Below are 21,633 nucleotides of genomic sequence, written 5' to 3' on the forward strand. Positions count from 1 at the left end.
TGAACATTTGCTCATTTCTGTCATCAGGTTCTCAGTCCAAAAATTGCTCAGGCCTGGAAACTGAGCATAACATTTTGACTTTCTATTGGTATAGCTGACATCAGCCACCTACTTAATATTGATTATATATATTCTTGTGACTGTACTTCTATCTTGTCTTAACAAAACCATGTCCTATTAGCTATCTCCACAGATATCCATGGGCCACCACCCCTGGTCTTATTCTCACCTTGCAGCTTACAACAGAAATTGCTTCATTTAGCTCTGCAAGTTAAATTCTGCCACATGATTCTATTATTCTTAAATATAATTGTTTTATTTACTACCAGGGAATCCAATTGTGTGAAACACTCCTGCATTATTTTAACCTACAGATGAGAACCTGCTGAGCATCACAAGGATGCTGGTGCCCCCTCAGCAGTGTGTTTCTTGTTACCTTGTTCCTTTAGTGTCTCTGAGGCCTCCTGAGGACACACTCACATGACGGGTGGGTTTTCCCAGTTGTGGAGTGTAGAGCCATGCCATCTTCCCTATGACTTTGGATCGCCCTTTTCCATAGTCAGCCCTGGAAAGTCAGGTATCTCTTCTTCTACTTCGTCTAGTATGCACCTTGCCTTAGTGTAAGCAGGCCTCTAAGATACAAGGGGAAAACACAAAGGCCCTCCACCTTGTTCTATCCAGCTCAGCACCTTGTTTCTACCTGGTGGCAGTGCCAAACTCTTGCTTAACTGTTAAGGAGTACTTACATTTATACAGTCCTCACATTACATTCGGCCCTTTGAAGGCACCTGTGAGGTTGATGTGGCCCCTGGTGAAAATGAGTTTGACACCCCTGCTCTAAGAGCTCCCTAGGAGCATAATAGAATCATCACTTTGGTCTTTTACAGGTCAGTTATACTCTGACACAGGGGAGTGCACCTGTATCAACAATATTTCCTTTTCAATTTCATATTCCCCTTTTTTCCAGAAATCCACTCCCAGAATCCACTCCCAGACTCAATCCCCTGGTGCCTGCAGGTATATGTTGGTCAGCCTGGAGTTCCATTGAATAGAAACCCTCTCCTCACCTAGTCACCCCACCAACGACTCACCCACTGAGTCATGCTGGAAGGACTCTGCATATTTTTTATTCAAGTAAGGAGGGAGGCTGGGTAGGGGGGGGTCTGTCTTCTAACAAGGGGCAGGAGATTCTTCTGCAGACCAGTGGATGTAGGGGACCTGGAGTTCGGAGTTCTCATGTAAAACTACCTAGAAATCCCCATTCTGAACTTTAGGGCTCACTCCTATATAAGAGTCTTGATTTTGGCACAAGAGGCCAAACTGAGCCTAGAATTCAACCCTCTCTAAAGTTTTGCACTCTTAAAATTAGAACCTGTCTCAGGCCTTTCCTACGGTCTGCCTTTCAGCTGCAGGCATGAGCATCTCTTTGCTTTAGGTGGTTACTGTAGATTTAAGCCTGTCATGTACTCTTTTCAAGACACTTGTCACACTCACCAATAGCCACCAAAATCCACAGTTCTCATTGCTACTATTTCTCCCTTTGTAAATGCCAGAGAATTGTACCAGCTAGGCCCTCTTCCCCTCGGCTCATCCAGTTTCCTACTGGTGAACTTTAGTGAGTGAAACTGTTGTAACACCCAAGGACTATCAGTATTCTGCCTGTCACTTCCTGGCTAGACAGTGATCCAAACCACAAACCCCATCCTTAGGACCTGCTTGCTAGGACTATTATCTTGTGATCCCTTGAAAAAGAGCCTGAGATGAAGTCCTTTCAGTAAATGATTTATTTTCAGAATTCTCTCAGGAGAAGGAGCAGTAAGGGAAGCAGGATAGCATGGTAGAAAGCTAAGCAAGAAGCTGGCCACAGCTGGGACTAGGTGCATCCTGAGCCCAGTGGGGAGCATGAATCATGCCACTCAGAGGAGCACTGGCAGCCAACCCCCACAGCAGCCATGAAATGAGAAGTGGGCCCCCAAAGAGGATTTTCCGAACTACCAGCAGCATCCACTATAGCGCCGAACTGCTCTCATTTGTTTCCTGAATAGCAAACACTTCCTTGAAAATCTTCTCAAATTCCGCCTCCAGTCTAAGGCCCATTAGGCCAAAGTCATTGTACTGGGGGGAAAAAAAAGATAAATACAACAAAAGTAATGGCACTCATCCTAGTGTTTGGAAACACCACATTCAAGAATCATTGCTGTAAACACCGAAGTTACATTAACCAGGTTAAGGAAAAAACTCACGTGGTTAAGAGTAACTTCTGTGTCCAAGTGCACAATTAATTCATGTTAACTAGGCAAAAGTGGGAAATGATGACCACACATGGGGACTCATTTTTTTATTATTGTTTCATAAGCTTCCAGAGCTGTTTGTTTATTTTTTATTCTTCTTTAACCTATTATCTTCCTTATTGGCTCAGGTTGTTTATTTTAGTAACAGAAGACTAATAATACATGTTCTTTGCAACAATCCAATATTAAATACAACCAGGGACCTTCATTATACATTGTCATGTTGTTCCCCGCTGATGACCACTGTTAACTATATGGACATTCACTGCAAAGGACTCTGCAGGTTGGGATCTCTGAGAGGTCTGACTGAGTACATTTGAGGAGAGATGAGGACAACAACATGATTTTAAGGCACAATCTTTTCCTGAGATTTGGAGCAGGGAAGACATGACTGTTCCCAATGGGCACCTGTCACCTTTTCCTAGAAGAATGAGCTCTCAGGGGCCTGGAGTTCTGGTAGCAGAGACACCTTCTGACTCACTGTTACTCTCCCTCGTGAGCTTAAATCTTGAATTTAAAAACGTACTCGCTTCCTGAATGAACCCTTGCTTATATAGCTTTTCATGAGATGAGAGAAACTCTAAAATTTCCCAGCACCAGGAAATGAGGGCAGAGTAAGTCTATGGAAAGAAAATTAAACTGAAGCAGGACAGACACTTACCTTGTATGATGCCCTGTGGTTCTGAAAGATGAGGCGCATGTCCTGCACAAACCCCTCCACTTTGGAGTAACACTTCTTACTTAGCCTCTTCTTGATTTTGTCCAACCACATAGGTTCCTTGAGGTTTTGAGAAACTTCTTTAATCTAGTGGAGGAAAATATCATTGAGAGAATTACCGGCATAGTTCACTGTCTGCCTTCTGTGAATTCCCATCACACCAAACAGAAATCCAAGGTGAACATAAAGACAGCTTGTGTCTCCCTCCCAGGGGCTTCAGATCACAAAGCCCACAACAGCCTGTGTCAAGGTCAGGTAACAACATAGCAGCCTGTATTCATGGTTTGTTATTGTTACTCACATAGTAATAATATGGGATCTTCGCAAAAAATGAGCTCTCTGAGTGGCAATATACTTTCAACAGCAGGAACTCACATTTCTACAAAAGAAGGAAGATATGAATGAAAAGCAACTTGGAGAAAATGAGCCCATATATACCAGTCTTCTGGAAATTTCCCCAAACAGCTTTCATTCTAGGAAACAGTCATGTAATGGCTGAATGGTTTTTTCCTGCAAACAGTTTCTGGGGAGTTTTCAGAGTGGGTGAGGTGTGGTCAGAGGAATGGCTGTGCTTTTATACCCTTCCTCTCATCCTGCAACTGTTTGACTTCTCACATTGAGCATAAAGGAGAAGGCTTGGCTTTTGGATTTGACTCACCAGCTGCTCCTCAGGCCCCATTGGCCTTGCCAGGACCTCAGATTCCCTGACGCACTGCTGACTTCCTGAAGACTCCTTCATCCTGCAGAAGATGCAACTCCACGGGCTCCTAGAAGGTCAAGAAAAGTGAGCAAGACCAAGTCTCAGAAACAGGCACCATTCTTATGGCTGCCATGGTTCTCCTTTCAGGAACGGTTGATGGGCACAGCAGGGAGATGAAGGGAACACCTCCCAGAGACTGTAAGACCCCCATGAGCAGCGGTCTGAGCTGATGACCTTGTATCCATCAAGAATAAAAGATGGGGTTGAGTGTGGGGGGCGCTGTGTCTGGGTGAGTGGTGAGATTGACTCCCCCCAACTGAGCTACTGGAAGCACAAGAAGCCCTGAACCCAAGGCCTGAGTGTTAGAGACAGGACCTTAACTTAACCCACGTGGGGACCTTAGGCCTTCATCAGCCAGTTGGGAAGGTGGTAAATTGGGGAAACAAGGCCATGTTTTCTGCCTTTTCTGGATAAGCACAAAACAGAAGCAACTGGCACTTCCACTCCTGTAAACAGTAGTCTGTGCTGGGAAAGTTCTGGAAAGGACAGTAGCATTATGAAGGCTAAGGATGCAGCCACTGGTCTCAGCCTCCCAGGGGAGAGAGGGAACATTACCCTCCTGCTGCCAGCATCTTTCAACAGCTCCCAGATCATACTGCTGGACTTGCACATCCAGCATATTCTGTCCCCATCAAGTCACAAGGAGGAGCCCAGCAGGGTGAGTGTGCGTGGCAGAAGGAAGGGTCTATAAAAGGAGACAGGGGGCTGCATCTCACAAACCTCTCAGTCTCCACAGGAGGGAAGTGACAGTGCTCATGAAAGGATCTGGAACAAGTATCACAGCAGAAGAGCGTTCCTCCATCAAGGCAGATCTCGCATATGTCTGAGTTTCCCACCTGGAAGGTAAAACATATCCACATCCCCAAGGGCCCCTGACCACCAGTGCTGTGGGAATTTAGAACACATGGCCTTTGTGAGAACCTGCAGGGATGCTTATGTGTTTCTCTGAGCTGTGAAGAGACAGAATAGAGTGGATTTTTAGAAGAATTTTTGGTCTGCAGTGAATTTCAGGAGGAGTGGCTGTACGCCAGACCAGAGAAGTTTTGCGTATAAAACCAGAGATCCTAACACAGAAAAGCAGGCAGAAAAGGATGATGATCTAATGGGAATCTGAATAATGTGATTACCATGCAGATAAAATCAGCTCCTGAAATACTGTTAAATCTATTTGTCTACACCACAATAGCATAATTTATTGGGTAGGCAGTGGAAATAGGAGATGTACTGAGAATTTGATAAGAAAGAAAAGACTTCTTAATGTAGAAAGTAATAAAAGATGAAAAGATAATAATTTACAATTAATTTGAGTCTTTTTGTGGGGTTTTTTAGATTTTATTTTTATTTATTTATTTATCTTTAGAGGGGAGGGGAAGGAGAGAGGGAAAGAAACATCAATGTATGGTTGCCTTTCATGGGTCCCCTGCTGGGAACTGGCCTTCAGGGAACCAGCCTGCAACCCCTACATGTGCCCTGACTGGGAATCGAACTGCAATTGTCTGGTTCACAGGCCCATGCTCAATCCACTGAGCTACACCAGCCAGGGCTTTTTTGTGGGTTTTTTATTGAAAATAGTTGGGTTGGCTGAATTGGGATTCTGGCCATTTCTTTTGTTATCAAAAATGGTCATGTATGAGGGAATGTAGCCCCAAAAATATCCTGCAAAGAGCTCCCATTCAGTGTCCTGGAGGTCCTGACACACATCCCCAGTGGGCTCTGAGATGCTCTATCAGCCAGACTTGGCCAATATTTCTTCCTGCAAGTACAGACATTCACAGACTACCAGCATCATTCTCCAAAACTGATGACCCTTCTCTCCAAAAAACAACAAAAGAGAAAAAATGACAAACATGACCAGTGTTTAAGAATCTACCTACAGAATAATCTTTACAGGTGTGTGTCTCTGTGGATCTTTGCCCAGCTACACTATAGAATCTTTCAAGGAGAGTGTATAAGCTATTAGTGTCCTAGTCTTGATACCAGAGATTCTGAATCACCTGGTCTGGGTGGGGTACAGGCATTGATATTCTTCATGGAGTCATAAAAGGGGTAATTTTGTATATTAGAATCATCCAGGGACTTTTAAATAATCCTAATGTACAAGTCATACCACAGGTTGATTAAAACAGATTTCCTGTAAAGGATAATCTAGGCCTCCAGATGACTCCACTGTGCAACTAAGTGGAGACTTAGACTGAGCAGAGTCTGGTAAGGCAGGGGGCTATTCTAAGTCGATGTTGAATTGGCCTGTAATGTCGATTCCAGGAAAGAGACTGACAGGAATTCAGGTCGGTCTCTTGCCATCTCCTCCTTCTTCGGCCCTGGGCAGTGGGACCTAGTCCTCTAATGTCTACACCCACCCAAAATAAGCCTCACAAACACTGGACCCCAGGGCTGTTGAGATAATTGAAGATTCCCTAGGTTTGCTGAAGGTCAGAATCCATGGGGATAATATCAACATCCTATCAGGGGATTATTTGGAGGTAAAATTTATGAAGAACTATTTGACTGTCCCTCCTTCACTATGGATGTATTCTATCACTATTATGGCATCACATCCTATGGAGTGCTGTCCCCTGGAGTTGTGCAAAGGTGATTCTGTTTAAAATGTGCATAATCTTGTCACAATGAAAGAAATCAATGTATGATTTTGTTTAGACAATGGAATCTTCCTTGGATTTGGCAGACCCCAAAGCAGGCAGCCATATGGTATCAGTGTGAGTAAAGATGCCCAGATTTGCTAAGTGGTGGTGGTTTTATTCCTAACCTCCAGCTCAGCACCTTGATGGTTCCCTTGAGGGTGGATACCAGGCCCCAGTAAAGGACACAGCTACCCTGTATGCATGTCTCAGTGGGACTCATCACTGCAAGTGCATCTTGAACTTGGCTGCGTGGTCTGGCCAGTTACTTCTGCCTGATGCATGAAACCATCTTAGCTCTGCCTGCAAAGAGTGGTGAATACTTGGCATTTTCCTTTCTTCCCTTCTGCTTTCTTAAAAATGCTGCTAACCTATCAAATTTGCACCTTACCTCTAATCTGCAAGCCTGCCTTGTCTATTTCTACTTCAAGTCCTGTCTCTAAGGAATGCAGTGGACTAGAGTTCTGCCTCCCATACTAACAGGGAATCAAGAAGGTTTCCACCAAACAAATGCAAAGGATGCTTTAATGCTGAGACACCCAACTCCAGAACCATCTACCTGACATTGGTGATGCGTTTCCTATTGTCTGCTCAAAATACACAACGACATATTCCAACTGAGTGTGAACACACTGCAGAGAAAGGTGACCATGAGACAGGTAAAATACCAAGGGAAAAGGCCTAGATTAATTGGGGGCTATACATGGGATTTAGTACTTACACACGGGTCATCTAAGATACTGCTGTGAGACTTTGATATTCCCCGCTGAAAAAGGAGAAAGATTGAGTGACAATAATGAATGGGATGTTTGCATCCATCATTTATTTAAACAGTCATTTTTTGAGGGATTCAGTTCACAATCTATCCATTATTTCATACTTACTTTTGTGGACCTATATATATATGAAGAGAATTAAAAGTGCCAAAGTAGCACTGTTTGGCCCAATCTAGTTATGTGCCCTGGTTCTCAGACCCAAGATGGGCCTTTGTGAAGTCATGCAGGGAGAGTGGCCCAGCTTTCACAGATGTAACTGGAGGAATTCTTCTGGTTCTCCCACTTTGAAGGGCCCTCAAGCTTTCTTCTCTATATCCCACCACAGTAGCTGCAATGAGAGTATCAAGCTGAGGACTCATCATCCACAGCCTCCAGCAACCACAGAGCCCAGATTCCTGCAATCCTAGCCTGTGTCCCAAGAAAGAATTCCGTCACCCTCTGAAGCTCTTCTAGGGTATAGCTTCAAAGACAAAATGTGTTCAAGGACTGTAGTGTTGCCTTCTTCCAGAATGTCACCCACTTCTCCTCTCCTTTCAAACCCCAAGATGTCAGCTGAGTGGCATTTTAGAGGTAACTGACTGCCACCCACTAGTGCACATTCAGTAGAATGGTTTCCCCTCTAGATCCAGACAGACTCTGCCTTCCTCTCCAGTGCAGGGCACAGTGGTCATAGACAAGTGTGATCCACTGAACAATCGCCTGAGAGGTGACCATGTCACTGCCCACCTCCTTGTGTGGCCTAGATTCCCCCAGACCTACCCATTAGTCATTCTTCCATATTTGACAATAAAGTTGAAAAATCCTTGAGGTCAAGGATATTGTTTGAATCTTCTTTAATGGATATTGGGCATTTAGTATTTCTTGAGCAAACATTAACATACAATAAATGATTGTTCTTGAGGAATATATTATTTCACAAAACATAAGCTGTCACCAGAAGGTGTGAGAGGTGCTTGTGAGGGGCCAGGAAGTTGTCACATAGGGACATCAGGCAATGTATAGACCTGGACCTCACAATCTCAGTGGAAGATGAAGTCCCATTGGCTAGCTCTATGGGGCCTATCTTAGAATGATTCTGAGAATGTCTTGGATGGCCATTTCTACCTGAAGTATATAGGAAGGGTATTTCTTTCCTCTCTCACTACCTTAAGTTCTCATTCATACCCAGTCTTAGAAAAGCCATCACTTTGTCCTCTACCTGAACTTACATGATATATTTGTTTGTTGCCTTTATACCCTTCTTCCATAGAGGAAGAAACCACTTTCACAGATTGAAAGAAGGCCTGACCAGGTCTTCTGCTGGAGCCAAAGGGGCGGCATCAAAGTAAACAATTTTCCAGGCCAGGCCAGGCACTCCCATGTACATGGATCTCCCAAAAGCTTACTCCCATAGGCAGTATCCTCATGAATGGCAAATAGTTTCTCCCCAGAAAAGAATTCTGCATGTCTCTGCGCACATTTTACTGGAAGGTGTAAGAGGATGTAAATTATCAGAAGAGAAACCTGTATTTTTGCTGCCTATCTCATGAAATGCGTATGGTTTCACCCGTGCCCCAAGATAGACAAGCTACTACACAGGGTCCATTTCAGTGATGGTGAACAAACTTTACTCCATCAGATTTCAATACAGTTAGAAAATAATAACCTTGATTTTAAAAATACCTAGGTTTGTGTTGAAGATGACCCTGTGACTTATTATGAAATTTCTCTATGTATTCCATAGTTATGTTTGCTTTTACAAATTTGACACCCTTACAACATCTGCATCTATAGCTAAAACTCATCTCTGAGATCTATTTTGATACCTCCTTATCATCTCTGTCTCACATGGTTTGCTCTTCAAAGAAGACTGCATACAATGTAATGTTCAAGGCAGTAACTCTGAAGGCAGTTGCAAAAAAGGATAATTATAATTATCCAACTGAGAAACCACAAAATATCATACTTTATATGTAAAACCAGTTATGTGTAAGAACTTGTAGAAAGTTATGTAATTATTACCTTTTTTCTCCCTCCATATGTTCTTGGAGGATTCCATAGAAATCCTTTCTGAAAAATAAAAATATCCAAGGATATGGTCAGCCTTGTTTCTTTGTGTGGGAATCTGGCATTTCTTACCTCCTCCCAAATATTTCTAACTTATGTCCCACTGTCTTCTCAAAACCCAGGTGTTAAATGAGACAGCATCTCCCTCTCCTCACATGTTCTTCTTCTAAAATTCATCCATGGAACCCAGAAAATCCTCTTTAGAACCATTTTCCTTGCTCTTGTGCTTTTTCTTAAGTTATCAGAGATTTTTCTTCACAATCTCTGTCTCACCTCTCACACTCTCTCCATTTCCATCAGTGCCACTCACACCTCCCTCCTCACACCAGGGCTATTCATTCAACTGATACACATGGGTCCCATACATACAGGGTGTCACACACTCTGGACAATGTTGGGCACATAATTATGGACAAACCTTATAGAGGTCTAGAGAGACTAAAGGAATGCACGGAAGGTTAAGAATCAAACTGTGAGAGGGGCCTCAATAGTGAGTTCAGGGGGCCCAGGGAAGGGGTGACCAGGGAAGGTCAGTCAGGGAACATTCAGACAGGAGTGACATGGGAGCTGAGCCTTGCAGGTTGACTATTGGTTTCTTGGGCTGAAAGACACTGAAGTCATTTCAAGGCCCCACATTGGCTGAGATACTATTTTAATATGTCATTTCACACCTCAGGAGACTCCTTGGTACTGCACTATGTTATGAGTTTAAACTCCTTATCCTGGCATAAATCTATCTGCAAACAACCCCAGTTGATGGATTATGCCATATCACACACAATCCTTCTACCTAAAACCACAGAGTCACATTCATTGTGGTTCTGGTTCTTACTCCACTCTTTGAAGGGCTTTCTGCCCACTTGTTTGACTGTAGACTCTTCTTTCTTTCCATACCTAAAGTTGTCTGCAAGCACCTGGGTCAGCATGACCTTTCCCTCCCTCAGGCCCCTGCATCCACCCAGACGAAGTCCCTTTGACAAGTGGATGTGCTGCTTTGTGCTGAGGTATGAGTGTGGGGTACGTCTTTGCAAAAGATAAACTCATGGGTTTGGGGCTTTAGCCATACCTCAGCATATATTTGGTGAGTAAATATTGACCTCAGGAAAATCACATCAAAGCCTCCTGTCACTAGAATACCTCCATTAGCCATCGTAGGGGTCTCCTGCCACAGTACAAACTCCTCTTCCAGTCCTTCCATCTTGCACGGCCTCCTTTGATTTCAAACTCTCTGGGGGTGAACCAATTGCCATCCTCACTCTGTATGCACTTCCTCATGACTCCTGTAAGACAAAGGTAAGTTGACCTTGGGCCTTCTGTCCTCACAGCTCAGATGCCAGCCTCTCAACACAATGAATTTGGAGTTGCCCTTGTTGGGGCTCAAGACCACTAGAGCAGGAGTGCCTGGCCTCCCCTCTCAGATATCAGAATCCTCAAACACAGCTGGTAAGTCCCCTCCAAAAAGATTACCAGTTTTGTACACACATTTCTTTGACTTTTTGCAAAAAAGAGAAATAATCATTACCAACAAAATCAATGTTATAAAAGTATTCCAAAGTCACCTAAAAGGAATCCTCCAAGAATCCTCTCTTTCTGAACAATGAGAAGATTTAAATTTGCTAGTGAGTTCTGGAGGCAAAGAACAGGCCAGACTGTCTGGGGCCCAGGGGCAGTGAGCAGGCAGAGCTTCAAGTTCGACTGAGGTGTCAGGTGGGGACCCTGTAGCTCATAATGGCACCATGGCCACATTGGTGCCCTCCCTTACAGCATGTTCCATCCAGTTTAATGGCATTACTGAGCAGTGATTTTTTTCTTCATTCCTGATTTCATGGATAGTCAGTAGTAAAAATAATTGTGAAATGTAGCCAGTGGAAAATTTAACTTATATATAAAAGATAGTCATATGCTAACCATTATTAGTCATTAAAGAAATGCAAATCACAACCATAATGAGGTCACTTCACAACTACTAGCATGGCCATCATTTAAAATATCAGACAATTACAAGTGTTGACCAGAAGAGAGAGAAATTGAAGCCCTCATACATTCATTATTGGTGGGAATATAAAATAGTGTGCCCACTGTGAAAAACATTTTGGTGTTTTATCAAATGTTAACCACAAACTTACCATATGAACAAGCAATTTCTCTCCTGGGTATACACCGAAGAGAATTAAAAAACATCTGTCAACTCAAATACTTTCACACAAATGCTCAAAAGAGCATTATTTGTAATCCCAAGAGTGCAAATAACCCACACTGATGAAGGGATAAACAAAATGAAGTGTATGCACACCATAGAATAGTATATTATTTGATAATGAAAAGGAATGAAGTACTAATACATGCTATTACATGGATGAACCTTGAAAACATCATGCTAAGGGAAAGAACAGTCACAAAACAGCTCACACTGTATGATTCCATTTATGTTAAATACCTAGAATAGGCTCGGCTGCTTCAGCCTGGGCAGTGGGGTGAGGTGGTAGTTGGCACTGACTACTGAGAGACCTGGGGTTTCCTTTAGTGGGGAACAAGGGATGTTCTAAAATTAGATCGTAAATTCACAATCCCGTGAACACACAAACAAAACCCAACAATGAATCATGCACTCTAAGTGGTGACTTGTATGATTTGTGAGTTATATCTCAGGAAAGCTGTTTAAATACTATACATCAATTATATAAATTAATTCTTTACCGATATACCATGAGGCATATGTTAATCATCATCTCTTTTTTTTATGAGGAATTTCAGAGTCAAGAGAAGTACCCTTTTTTACTCAGATGAATCAGTCACTCTTTGCGCAGCTGAGGCTAGGACTCAGGATTTCTAATTCTAAATTCTAAATTCTGTGATCTTCTCACTACTTCTAACACCCAGTTCTAGTAATAATGATCCAGAAAGGAGGAGATAGGAAGGCAGAGGCTGAGGGCCTCTTCCCATTTATTTCTGATTCACTTCTCGATTTGGTTCTTTGGGTATTTCCATGGTTACTTCCATGTGGTAGTGAGCACCTAATATGTATGGTGTGTTGAAGTATGAAAATATCATCTCAAGGTTCCCTTGCTCCCTCTCCCAAGTGAAAATACAACCTCAAGTCCTTGAATGTTGTGTAATTTATGTGAGTAATTCTGGACTTCTTGTCATTCCTTCACATAAGAGTTGCAAGTTAGATTATGAAACTCACCTTCTTTCAATCTCTTCCTATGCAACATCCCTTTCACATATCCACAGGTCACAGGAAGTATTTGAGAGCGAAAATCCACAGTGTTATCTCTGTGCTTTCTTGACCCTGAAACAGAAGCTTTCTTCAATCTGTATCATTTTGCAATTGCAAAATGTACCCCTCTCCTCATGTTGAATTTGTTCCTATAAAGTCATAGGGGTGCTTAAGAAACTTTATTCCACAAATCTCCAGAGTTTCAGGGTCCTTGTTTCAGTGACATTTTTGATAAATAACCACAGAATGTCTACCTTCATTTCACCTCTCATATCCCCCACAACCATCATGCTTTAGCAGAGACACCAGGTATTAGTACAACTGTCTTTGCTCCCCATGTAGTCAGCCTTCTGATTCTTATGTGACAGTGACACATGAAGCTGCCGCCCTGGTAGAAGGGAGCTCTTCAGCTGGGCTATTTCCCTGCACTTAGGTCACTGGAGACAAAGTCTGAGACTTTACTTGCCTCTTCCTGTGTGAGCTCTGATTTAGGAGCAGAGAGGACAGTGATGGGGTGACCTAATGGAGATGGTGTCTGCCTGCTCTTTGTGTTCACTGCTTTGCCTCAGTTCCCCTCAACATCAGTTTTCTCCAAAGTTGAAAGGGGTGCTCAGAAAGCTCCAGAACATCTGTAAATTGCATTTTTTGGTGGGTGGAGCTAGCTACCTGATTCCACTAAAGAGTGAAACACCTTCAAAATTAACTAACTCAAGAATGATGTGTACCTGATGCTGCCCTCTTAGTCATGTTATAGAGTCAGGGTGGGAGGAGAGGGCTGTCAGTACCAGGACAGACCAAGAAGGATGGTTGGCCTAATTCACTCTCCTTCTTTATAGGTGAGGAAACTGAGGCAAAAGTGGTTAAATGACTGACACAAGCCCAGAGAGCCAAGAGAAGGAAAGTCTTCTGACCAGTACTCTGGGTCACAGAAGAGTCAGCTAAATCATTTGTGGGCTTCTGTCCCATATATACCTTTTATATGGCAACAGTCTAGGCCCAACATGAAAGTTATCAGTTTGATGGAGACAGCAGCACCATAGTTCACCCTGAATCCCTGGGGTCTGGTTTAGATTTGTCACCAAGTAAATGATTTGTCAGATTATCTTCCTTCTGCCCCTGACACATTTTGAAAACAGACTAAGTCGTATGCTTTTCTTAACAGTCAATAAAGCTGCATGAAGCAATTAGGAAAAAGGATTTATTACTAAAAACACAGACTAGAGCACAAGAAATTAGATGAATAATTATTGAAAATATAATCCCTTACCTTTATTGCTTCTTGACAGGACTCTCTTCCTTAGGGCTCTGTTAGTACTATTTAAGTGGATTCTACATCTGCCTCTCTTTTTCCCTGACAAAAATGAGAAAAAATAATCACAGTTGTAGTCATGCCTTTTTTTAAAACAGATATTAGTGTTTTTCTAAACTTCCATTCAAATGTAACTTCCTCAAAGCCCGACTAAAGCATGAAGAACAATATATAATCCCTAGTCTTTAAACTACCAAGAATTAATCTTAGGCTCATCATTTATTTTATTTTTTCATAACCCTGCAACATTAAACAAACAAACAATTGAAATCAGCAGTTTACTTATATCCCAAGCAGCCATGTGATCTATGTTTAACAGATGCCAATCATATATCTACTAATGTCTTTATTGATAGTCTTTCAAAAAATACATGAGGTCAAGATGATAATTACTCCCATTGCAGAAACTAAAGTATTCTGAGAAAATTGAGGCAAAAACTACCAAAAAAGTAAAGACATTTAAGGATTCTTTTTGGTGAAGAGATAGGAAAAGAATAGAAATTTTGTGCACTAAGAAAAACCCTGTAGTGGGCTTGCAGGTGAGAAGCACATTATACACATTACCTTGAATAAATATATTTGTACATTTGTATAGAAAGTGATGTGAAAGTGAAGTAAATATGACCAAGGGCTTTGTCCACCTTGCTTTGAACAGATATTATAATCAGAGAATCTACCAGAAGATGACTAATCAAGAGAAATGGGTATGATTGAGTCTTACAAAACCTTAGTTTCAAGCAGTAACTAAGGACTGGCTTGATAGACGTTACAGAAGAGAATGTTCCTCTATTTCTAAGTTAATCGGCTATGACTACGCATCTCAATGCTTGCTATCACTGAAATGTGTCATTTTTTAATGAAAAATAGAGACATTTATTGAAGATACAAGATACAAGGAACATTGTACATAGGACAGTAACACCTCAGTCCCCTTCGAAGTAGGGACCTTGAAACCTCACATAGTTCTCTCAATCACCATCAGCTGCCCCATCATATTTTTCTGAATCTCAATGATGGTCTGAAATCTCTTCCAATTCAAAGATGATTTTAGTTTTGAGTAAAGTTAGAATTCACAGGGCACCAAATTTGGGCTATAAAAGGGCTGGGTCACCTGGGCGACTTGATGTTTCACCAAGAAACTGACCAAGATGTGATGCATCAGCAGGCATGTTGTCATCATGAAGCTGCCAACCACGACTTGCCTATAGCTGCAGCTTTCTGAATCATCTGAATAGTTTCCATGGAGGAATATTCAAGCTTAATGCAAAATTTGATGCATATTTCTACTAGCTCACTCATTTGGAATACGACAGCCACACAGTGCACATGCTCACTCAGTAGTGTCTACCGCCCCCACTGACTAGCACAGTGAAGTGTTCATTGTTCTTGTGCATTCCAGTCCACTCTCCATGGCTGCCAGGTTACACTAATGTCATGAAAACCATTCTTGTTATAGTAACAACAGCTAGACTTTTTCTGGACAGACTAATATATATATATTTGATAAGACACTCAAGTTCTATCACCTTGTTAGCAATAGAGCATCTATAGTACATGATAATATTTTATTTGTTTGTTTTTGTAGCATTACTCAGGATCAAAATACTGCATAACTCCATAGGTCACCAATCACATTATAGTTTATAAGTTTAAGTGATCAATACACAGCTATCTTTAGAGTCAACAGTCACAGGTAAAAGATTTTACCAAAAAAAAAAGTCCAGAAGGACTCCCAGTTACAAATGGGCTTTTTTTTAATCCCATACCCATGGGGATCACACTGCAGAAACAAATTTACTAAACTACTGAGGTGTCACATGTAGTCATTGTTGAATCTCTCCTAACTGGGACTGCAATAATGCTACCTGCTGTCGGGTAAGGGCCTTGTCACAGGTCTTGTAAGTCAGTCTATAACAGAGACTGGCCTGTTCAGTCTGAGGATGCTGAAAATGGCTAAGAAATTGTATGGATATGATAGTGACCTGGGCCACTGCTCAGGCCACGGTGTGAAACTCTAGTTCATTAAACCCTTTCTTCTCATCTAACCAAAAACTAATAATATCATGCACACTGCTTAGAGGATATAGGGAATAGCTTTTAAAGGGTTCTATTACTCCAGGGACAATATTCTTCAGGAAACATTTATTAAAGGTCTACAACATCCTCCAGTCAGAGATGCCCCAGAGAAGCATGACTAAGAGGTCCAAATTTTTAGACACAAACACAAATACTGGTCCTCATGTACAATGCTTGGAACAGATGTGGTAACAGACCCAATAATCAGATCCTTGGCACAATCCAAGCCAAAATTGTGAGACTTCACATTAATCATATAATCTTTCCCATTTGGTTGAAAAATGAATTCTACTGGACTTCTCAGTTTATAGTCCTCTGGCAATGTCTGAGTTGGAAGGCTATCTAGAATGCCCTTCAGGAGGTCCAGTAGTGACTGAAGACAGCCATCCTTCAGATTTTAATTAAACCCAAGGATAAATAGTCTCGTGAAATGCTGGCATTGTGAAAGGTGAGATTTTAGCACTTCTGAAAGACAGGTCCACCCTCATTGTTTCAGAAAAAAAGAATTCTTTAAACCACTACTAAAATTACAAAATGTCAGCAATCTGACTACATATATATACCCATGACTAACTTGATAATATATATCCTCCTAGGCCTTTCTCTTTGCATATGTTAGTATTCAAATAATATTTTTATTACAAAAGTTTAATGTGTTTACTATTTTTAATATACACACATATACCTACAAAGCACAAATAAAAATATAAATATCACCAATGACCAAATACAACTACTGCATATATTTTTATGGATGAACTGCCATTAATTTTTCTACATATCTATGTCTATACCACTGTATACAGAGAGATAGGCAAATATGTGTAAGCTAACATTTACTTATATAAAAACATATTTGCACAAATATATATGTTTATGTGTATATATTTTTACCACATGTACACATGCAGTCTGCTTTCCTCATGTGCCTTCTTTGGAACATCTTTCTAAATTAATTAATAAGTATTCTTGACTCAGTAAAGAAGCCATGTACTGAGGATGGTAGTGTCTCCCTATTAGCCTGGATCATTTAGCTCTGGGTGATTATGTGTGTAAGACATAAACAATTTTGTCAAAGCCACTCCATTTTCAGGCCTCTCAGTTACAGCATCTTAGCCTATATTCTACCTGACACAGGAGCAGGGAAACTGTCAGGGCCCACAAGTGACTGCAGGCCACAAGGGCACAAGAAGCACTGCCGTCCTAAACTCCAAAGGTGTGACTGCTTCACTTTGCCTGCTTACCTCTTTCATGTATGTTTCTCTGTTGCTTCCGTTTATATCTTGTCCAGAAATGCCCTTTCTTTTTTCCTTCAGAAAAGAAGAGAATAAATTAATTTTTCAATGTATAAAGGACCCATGGACAAAGTCAAAGTGGGGAAGGACTGAGGGTGGGAGATATGGGTGGGTGGTATGGGGGAAAAGTGGTTGAGGGAAAATGGAGACAACAGTACTTGAACAACAATAAAAATAAACAAATGAAGTTAATTATTCAGAGCAATAATTCTCAAAGCCCAATAGGTCAGTAGAGTTCAAGTATTTTTTTCAGAGCCTGATCCACAAAACCTGGCAAAATTCTTAACCACCAGTGTAGCAGTGAGGTTGATTATACAGTCATATTTTGCTGTGTACACACTTGGAAGACTATAGGAAATGACATTTCTTTGAAATTTTTTAAAAAACACATGTAAGAATGTGTTTATTTCTGGAACCTCTATGCTGTTTCATTGATCTTTGTGCTCGTTTTGGTGCTAGTACCATATTGTTTTGATTACGATAGCTTTGTAATACAGTTTGAAACCAGGGTACATTATACCTCCAACTTTGTTTTCTGCTTTCTCAAGATTGGTTGGCTATTCAAGGTCTTTTTGGTTTCATAAATTTTAGTATTATTCATTCTAGTTGTATGAGATACGCTATGGGTATTTTGATAAGAATTGCACTGAATCTGTAGATTGCTTGGGTAGAAACAGACACAAAATTTCATGGTCAATCAAATTATGACAATGGAGGCAAAAATATACAATTGGACAACTTCCGGCCAAGATGGAGGTATAGGTAGACACACTGTGCCTCCTCGAACAACCAAAATAAGGACAACCACAATTTAGAAACAAAATAACAACCAGAACTGACAGAAAATTTAACTGTATAAAAGTTGGACAACCAAGGAGATAAAGTAGACACATTCATCCAGACTGATAGGTGGGGCAAAGGTGGGCAGCCTGGCGGAGAGGGGTCATGGCACAAAAAGCAGTGGCACCAGGTGCGCAAGATGGCAGCAGGTGGACTGGGGTGCAGGCAGCAGATGGCAGACCCCGGGCATGGGGTGGCAACAGACAGACCCAGTGAGGCGGCAATTGTGAAGCTGGGCACTGCACGCAAGGCAGCTGGCTGAGCAGGCAGTCCCTGCATTCACATGCAGATAAACCAGGCAAAATTGGGGAGCAAGACAGACCACACAACCCATGGTCTCAGTGCAGGGAAATAGAGCCTCCAAACACTGATTGAAAACACCTGTGAGAGTTGAGGCACAGGAGGAGACTCCCAGCTTCACAGAATAGTTCATTGGAGAGACCCACGGGGTCCTAGAACATACACAAACCACTCACACAGTAATCAGGACCAGAAGGGCCCAGTTTGCTTGGGGGAAGCAGAAGAGTGGAGCAAGCGCCATTGTTCCCTCTCAGACCCTGCCCCCACAGACAGCGTCACAACCCAGCAAAGTGCATTGCCCCATCCTGGTGAACACCTAAGGTTCCACCCCTTACTATGTAACAAATGCATCAAGACAAAAAAAATGGCTGAAACAGAACAGATCAAAGCTACACAGCACATACTAGCCAATGAAGAGATAGCCAACCTATCAGATGCACAGTTCAAAGCACTGGTGATCAGGATGCTCACAGAATTGGTTGAATTTGGTCACAAATTAGATGAACAAATGAAAGCTAAACTAAGTGAAATGAAGAGAAGTGCACAGGGAACCAATAGTGATGGGAAGGAAACTGGGACTCAAATCAATGGAGTGGACCAGAGGGAAGAAAGAAACAAGGCAGACCAAATAGAAAAGAAGGAAGAAACAAGAATTTAAAAAATGAGGATAGCCTTAGAAACCTCCAGGACATCTTTAAACATTCCAACATCCAAATTATAGGGGTACCAGAAGGGGAAGAGAAAGAGCAACAAGTGGAAAAGTTACTTGAACAAATAATAAAGGAGAACTTCCCCAATCTGGTAAAGGAAATAGACTTCCAGGAAGTCCAGGAAGCTCAGAGAGTGCCAAAGAAGTGGGACCGAAGGAGGAACACACCAAAGCACATCATAATTACATCACCCAAGATTAAAATGAAAGAGAGAATTCTAGAAGCAGCAAGAGATAAGGAGACAGTCATCTACAAAGGAGTTCCCATCAGACTGTCAGCTGATTTCTCAAAAGAGACCTTACAGGCAAGAAGGGGCTGGAAAGAAGTATTCCAAGTCATGAAAACCAAAGACCTACAACCAAGATTGCTCTATCCAGCAAAACCTTCATTTAGAATGGAAGAACAGATAAAGTGCTTCTCAGATAAGGTCAAGTTAAAGGAGTTCATCATCACCAAGCCTTTATTATATGAAATGTTAAAGGGACTTATCTAAGAAAGAGAAGATAAATATAAACAGTGAAAGGACAGCAAACTCACAGTTATTAACAACCACACCTAAAACAAAAGCAAACTAAGCAAACAACTAGAACAGGAACAGAACCACAGAAATGGAGATCATATGGAAGGTTAGCAACAGGGGAGTGGAAAGAGGAGAGAGGGGGAAAAGGTACAGAAAATAAGTAGCATAGATGGTAGGTAGGAAATAGACAGGGGAGGGCAAGAATAGTATGGGAAATGTAGAAGCTAAAGAACTTATGACACATGGACATGAACTAAAGAGGGGGAATGTGGGTGGGAGAGGGTGTGCAGGGTGAAGGGGAATGAAGGGGGGAAATGGGACAACTATAGTAGCATAATCAATAAAATATATTTTAAAAAGAAAACTGAAGCAGATAGAAATAAAAAGATTTTATTTGTAGAAACTAACACCTTTAAAGAGAAGAACATATATATTTTTTTCTTTTTGTTCACTTCTGTGTAAACAGTAGTTGGATAAACAAGAAACAGAAACAAATACTATAGGGGTTCAGGGTAGAATGAAGGAGCAAAGTAGGCTCTGGAAGAAATGGGAGTTCAAGTTTTCAATGTCTATTTTTTATATAATCCAATTTTGGAACCATGTGATTATCAGTTTAAAAAGAAAATTTAAAAAAAAACCTGTCTACCAATAAACATACATCACTCTTTTATGTATGTTCAGCCAATGCTGAGATATTTTTGGATGTTTAGAAATGATAATTTCATAAATCTTAATATAGAGATGACTGCACAATGAAGAGAACGAAGAGCATGCAAAAGTATATATGTACAATTGGAAAAAACAGTACCCTCAATAAAAGGTGACAGAAAAACTGTATAGATACACGCAGAGGCAATTCTCTGTGACATTTCCACATATCTCAGAGTATCTTTTCAAAGCTATTTCAAGGCCTTTATTTCTTCCTGGAGACTGGGGGAGAAGCTATTTCCATGACTTTTCCAAATTCTACAATTAAACCATATATTCATTCATTTTCTCTATCTTCAAAGCCACCAATTTTGCGTTTTCTGCATTTCCCAAAGCCACTTCCCCATCTCTCCACAGCCAGAAACTGTTCTCCAGTTTTTAATGCCAATTGATTATATCAGTGGCATACAGACATCTAAAATAAACTCTCCTTTCCAGATCCCTATATCTGGATCTGGATATGTTATATGTTATATAATATGTTATATAACATAATATGTTATATAATAAACATATTTATTATATCTGTAAAATCCCTTTTGCCACAGAAGAAAATGCAGTACAGATCCCAGTGATTAAGATATGGACATTTTTGTGGGACCATCATATTATTTTCACTTATTATTATAATAATGAAACTCAGCATTAATAACTTTATTTTAACATCAAAAACAAGTAAAATCTTTTGCACTCTTACTTCTTTTCCTCCTGAGTTTTCCCAAAGTAGAGTTCTTTCCAATATTCACAGTATCTAGGAAAAGAGGTAGATATGAGGAAACAGAAGTTAATAGCTAAAAGTTACCAATCCTAGGATGATTCATACTATAGAAGGAGTGAGTTTAATTGTTTGTTTATCATTATTCTCTTTTCTTCTGAAGGAACTAAAAATCTCCTGAATTAAGAACTAGGAATCCAGAATGAGCCCTGGGTATTCCTTTTTTTGTTGGTTTGTTTGTTTGTTTGTTTGTTTCACTCAATGGAACTTTAAAAAATTCCTAAATACCTACTCATTTCAAGTTACTCACAGATAGGAATAGGTGCCCAATCCTGTTTAGATCTTAAAATTTTTGTGAGAATTAAATAACATCTTATGGCAAAAAAAATGATAATAAAATGCTACATAAATTAGACACACGCAGAGGATATCCATCAAAAATTTGTGCTGGGTTAAGAGTAATAGATTGGAAGTCTCCCCTACTGACAAGTAGCATGATCAGTTGTCTTTAAAGTCTTTGTAAGGTTGTGAAAAAATAATACTATTGTCTTACTAGGAGAAGTACCAGTACATCTTGTTTTCTTGGGTTCCATAGGTTTTCAGGTACGACAGCAATAGAAATAACTGCATAAATTAAGATGTCATTTCTAAGATAGTAATGCAGCAAACTAGATGTTGCCATTTTAAGTTGTATTTCTACAACATCTATATAT

At 40.8% G+C, this 21,633-nt stretch overlaps 2 protein-coding genes across 3 annotated transcripts in view; both read right to left on the bottom strand.

Annotated features, from left to right (window-relative positions):
* Nucleotides 1–1,766: 1,766 nt before the first annotated feature.
* Nucleotides 1,767–21,633, bottom strand: part of SP140 (SP140 nuclear body protein) — a 131,350-nt gene continuing 111,483 nt past the window's right edge. For both annotated transcript variants that reach the window (XM_053663411.1, XM_053663394.1), the window contains 4 exons: nucleotides 3,668–3,776; nucleotides 3,311–3,388; nucleotides 2,953–3,096; nucleotides 1,767–2,115 (listed from right to left, as the gene is read on the bottom strand). In XM_053663411.1, coding sequence (XP_053519386.1) covers nucleotides 2,008–2,115; nucleotides 2,953–3,096; nucleotides 3,311–3,388; nucleotides 3,668–3,776 — 439 coding nt within the window. In that variant the 3' untranslated portion in view covers nucleotides 1,767–2,007. The remainder of the gene's footprint in view (nucleotides 2,116–2,952; nucleotides 3,097–3,310; nucleotides 3,389–3,667; nucleotides 3,777–21,633) is intronic.
* The window catches only part of SP140L (SP140 nuclear body protein like), a 56,670-nt gene continuing 39,549 nt past the window's right edge, over nucleotides 4,513–21,633 (bottom strand). Inside the window, exons 8-15 of the mRNA XM_053663707.1 lie at nucleotides 20,903–20,956; nucleotides 17,077–17,142; nucleotides 13,715–13,798; nucleotides 12,415–12,519; nucleotides 10,365–10,507; nucleotides 9,184–9,230; nucleotides 7,127–7,173; nucleotides 4,513–4,605 (exon numbers count right to left, since the gene is read on the bottom strand). Of these exons, the coding sequence (XP_053519682.1) occupies nucleotides 7,134–7,173; nucleotides 9,184–9,230; nucleotides 10,365–10,507; nucleotides 12,415–12,519; nucleotides 13,715–13,798; nucleotides 17,077–17,142; nucleotides 20,903–20,956 (539 nt within the window). The 3' untranslated portion in view covers nucleotides 4,513–4,605; nucleotides 7,127–7,133. The remainder of the gene's footprint in view (nucleotides 4,606–7,126; nucleotides 7,174–9,183; nucleotides 9,231–10,364; nucleotides 10,508–12,414; nucleotides 12,520–13,714; nucleotides 13,799–17,076; nucleotides 17,143–20,902; nucleotides 20,957–21,633) is intronic.

Source organism: Artibeus jamaicensis, unplaced genomic scaffold (assembly GCF_021234435.1).
Source record: "Artibeus jamaicensis isolate MK-2021 breed Jamaican fruit bat unplaced genomic scaffold, CSHL_Jam_final contig_1015, whole genome shotgun sequence".
Taxonomy (NCBI): domain Eukaryota; kingdom Metazoa; phylum Chordata; class Mammalia; order Chiroptera; family Phyllostomidae; genus Artibeus; species Artibeus jamaicensis.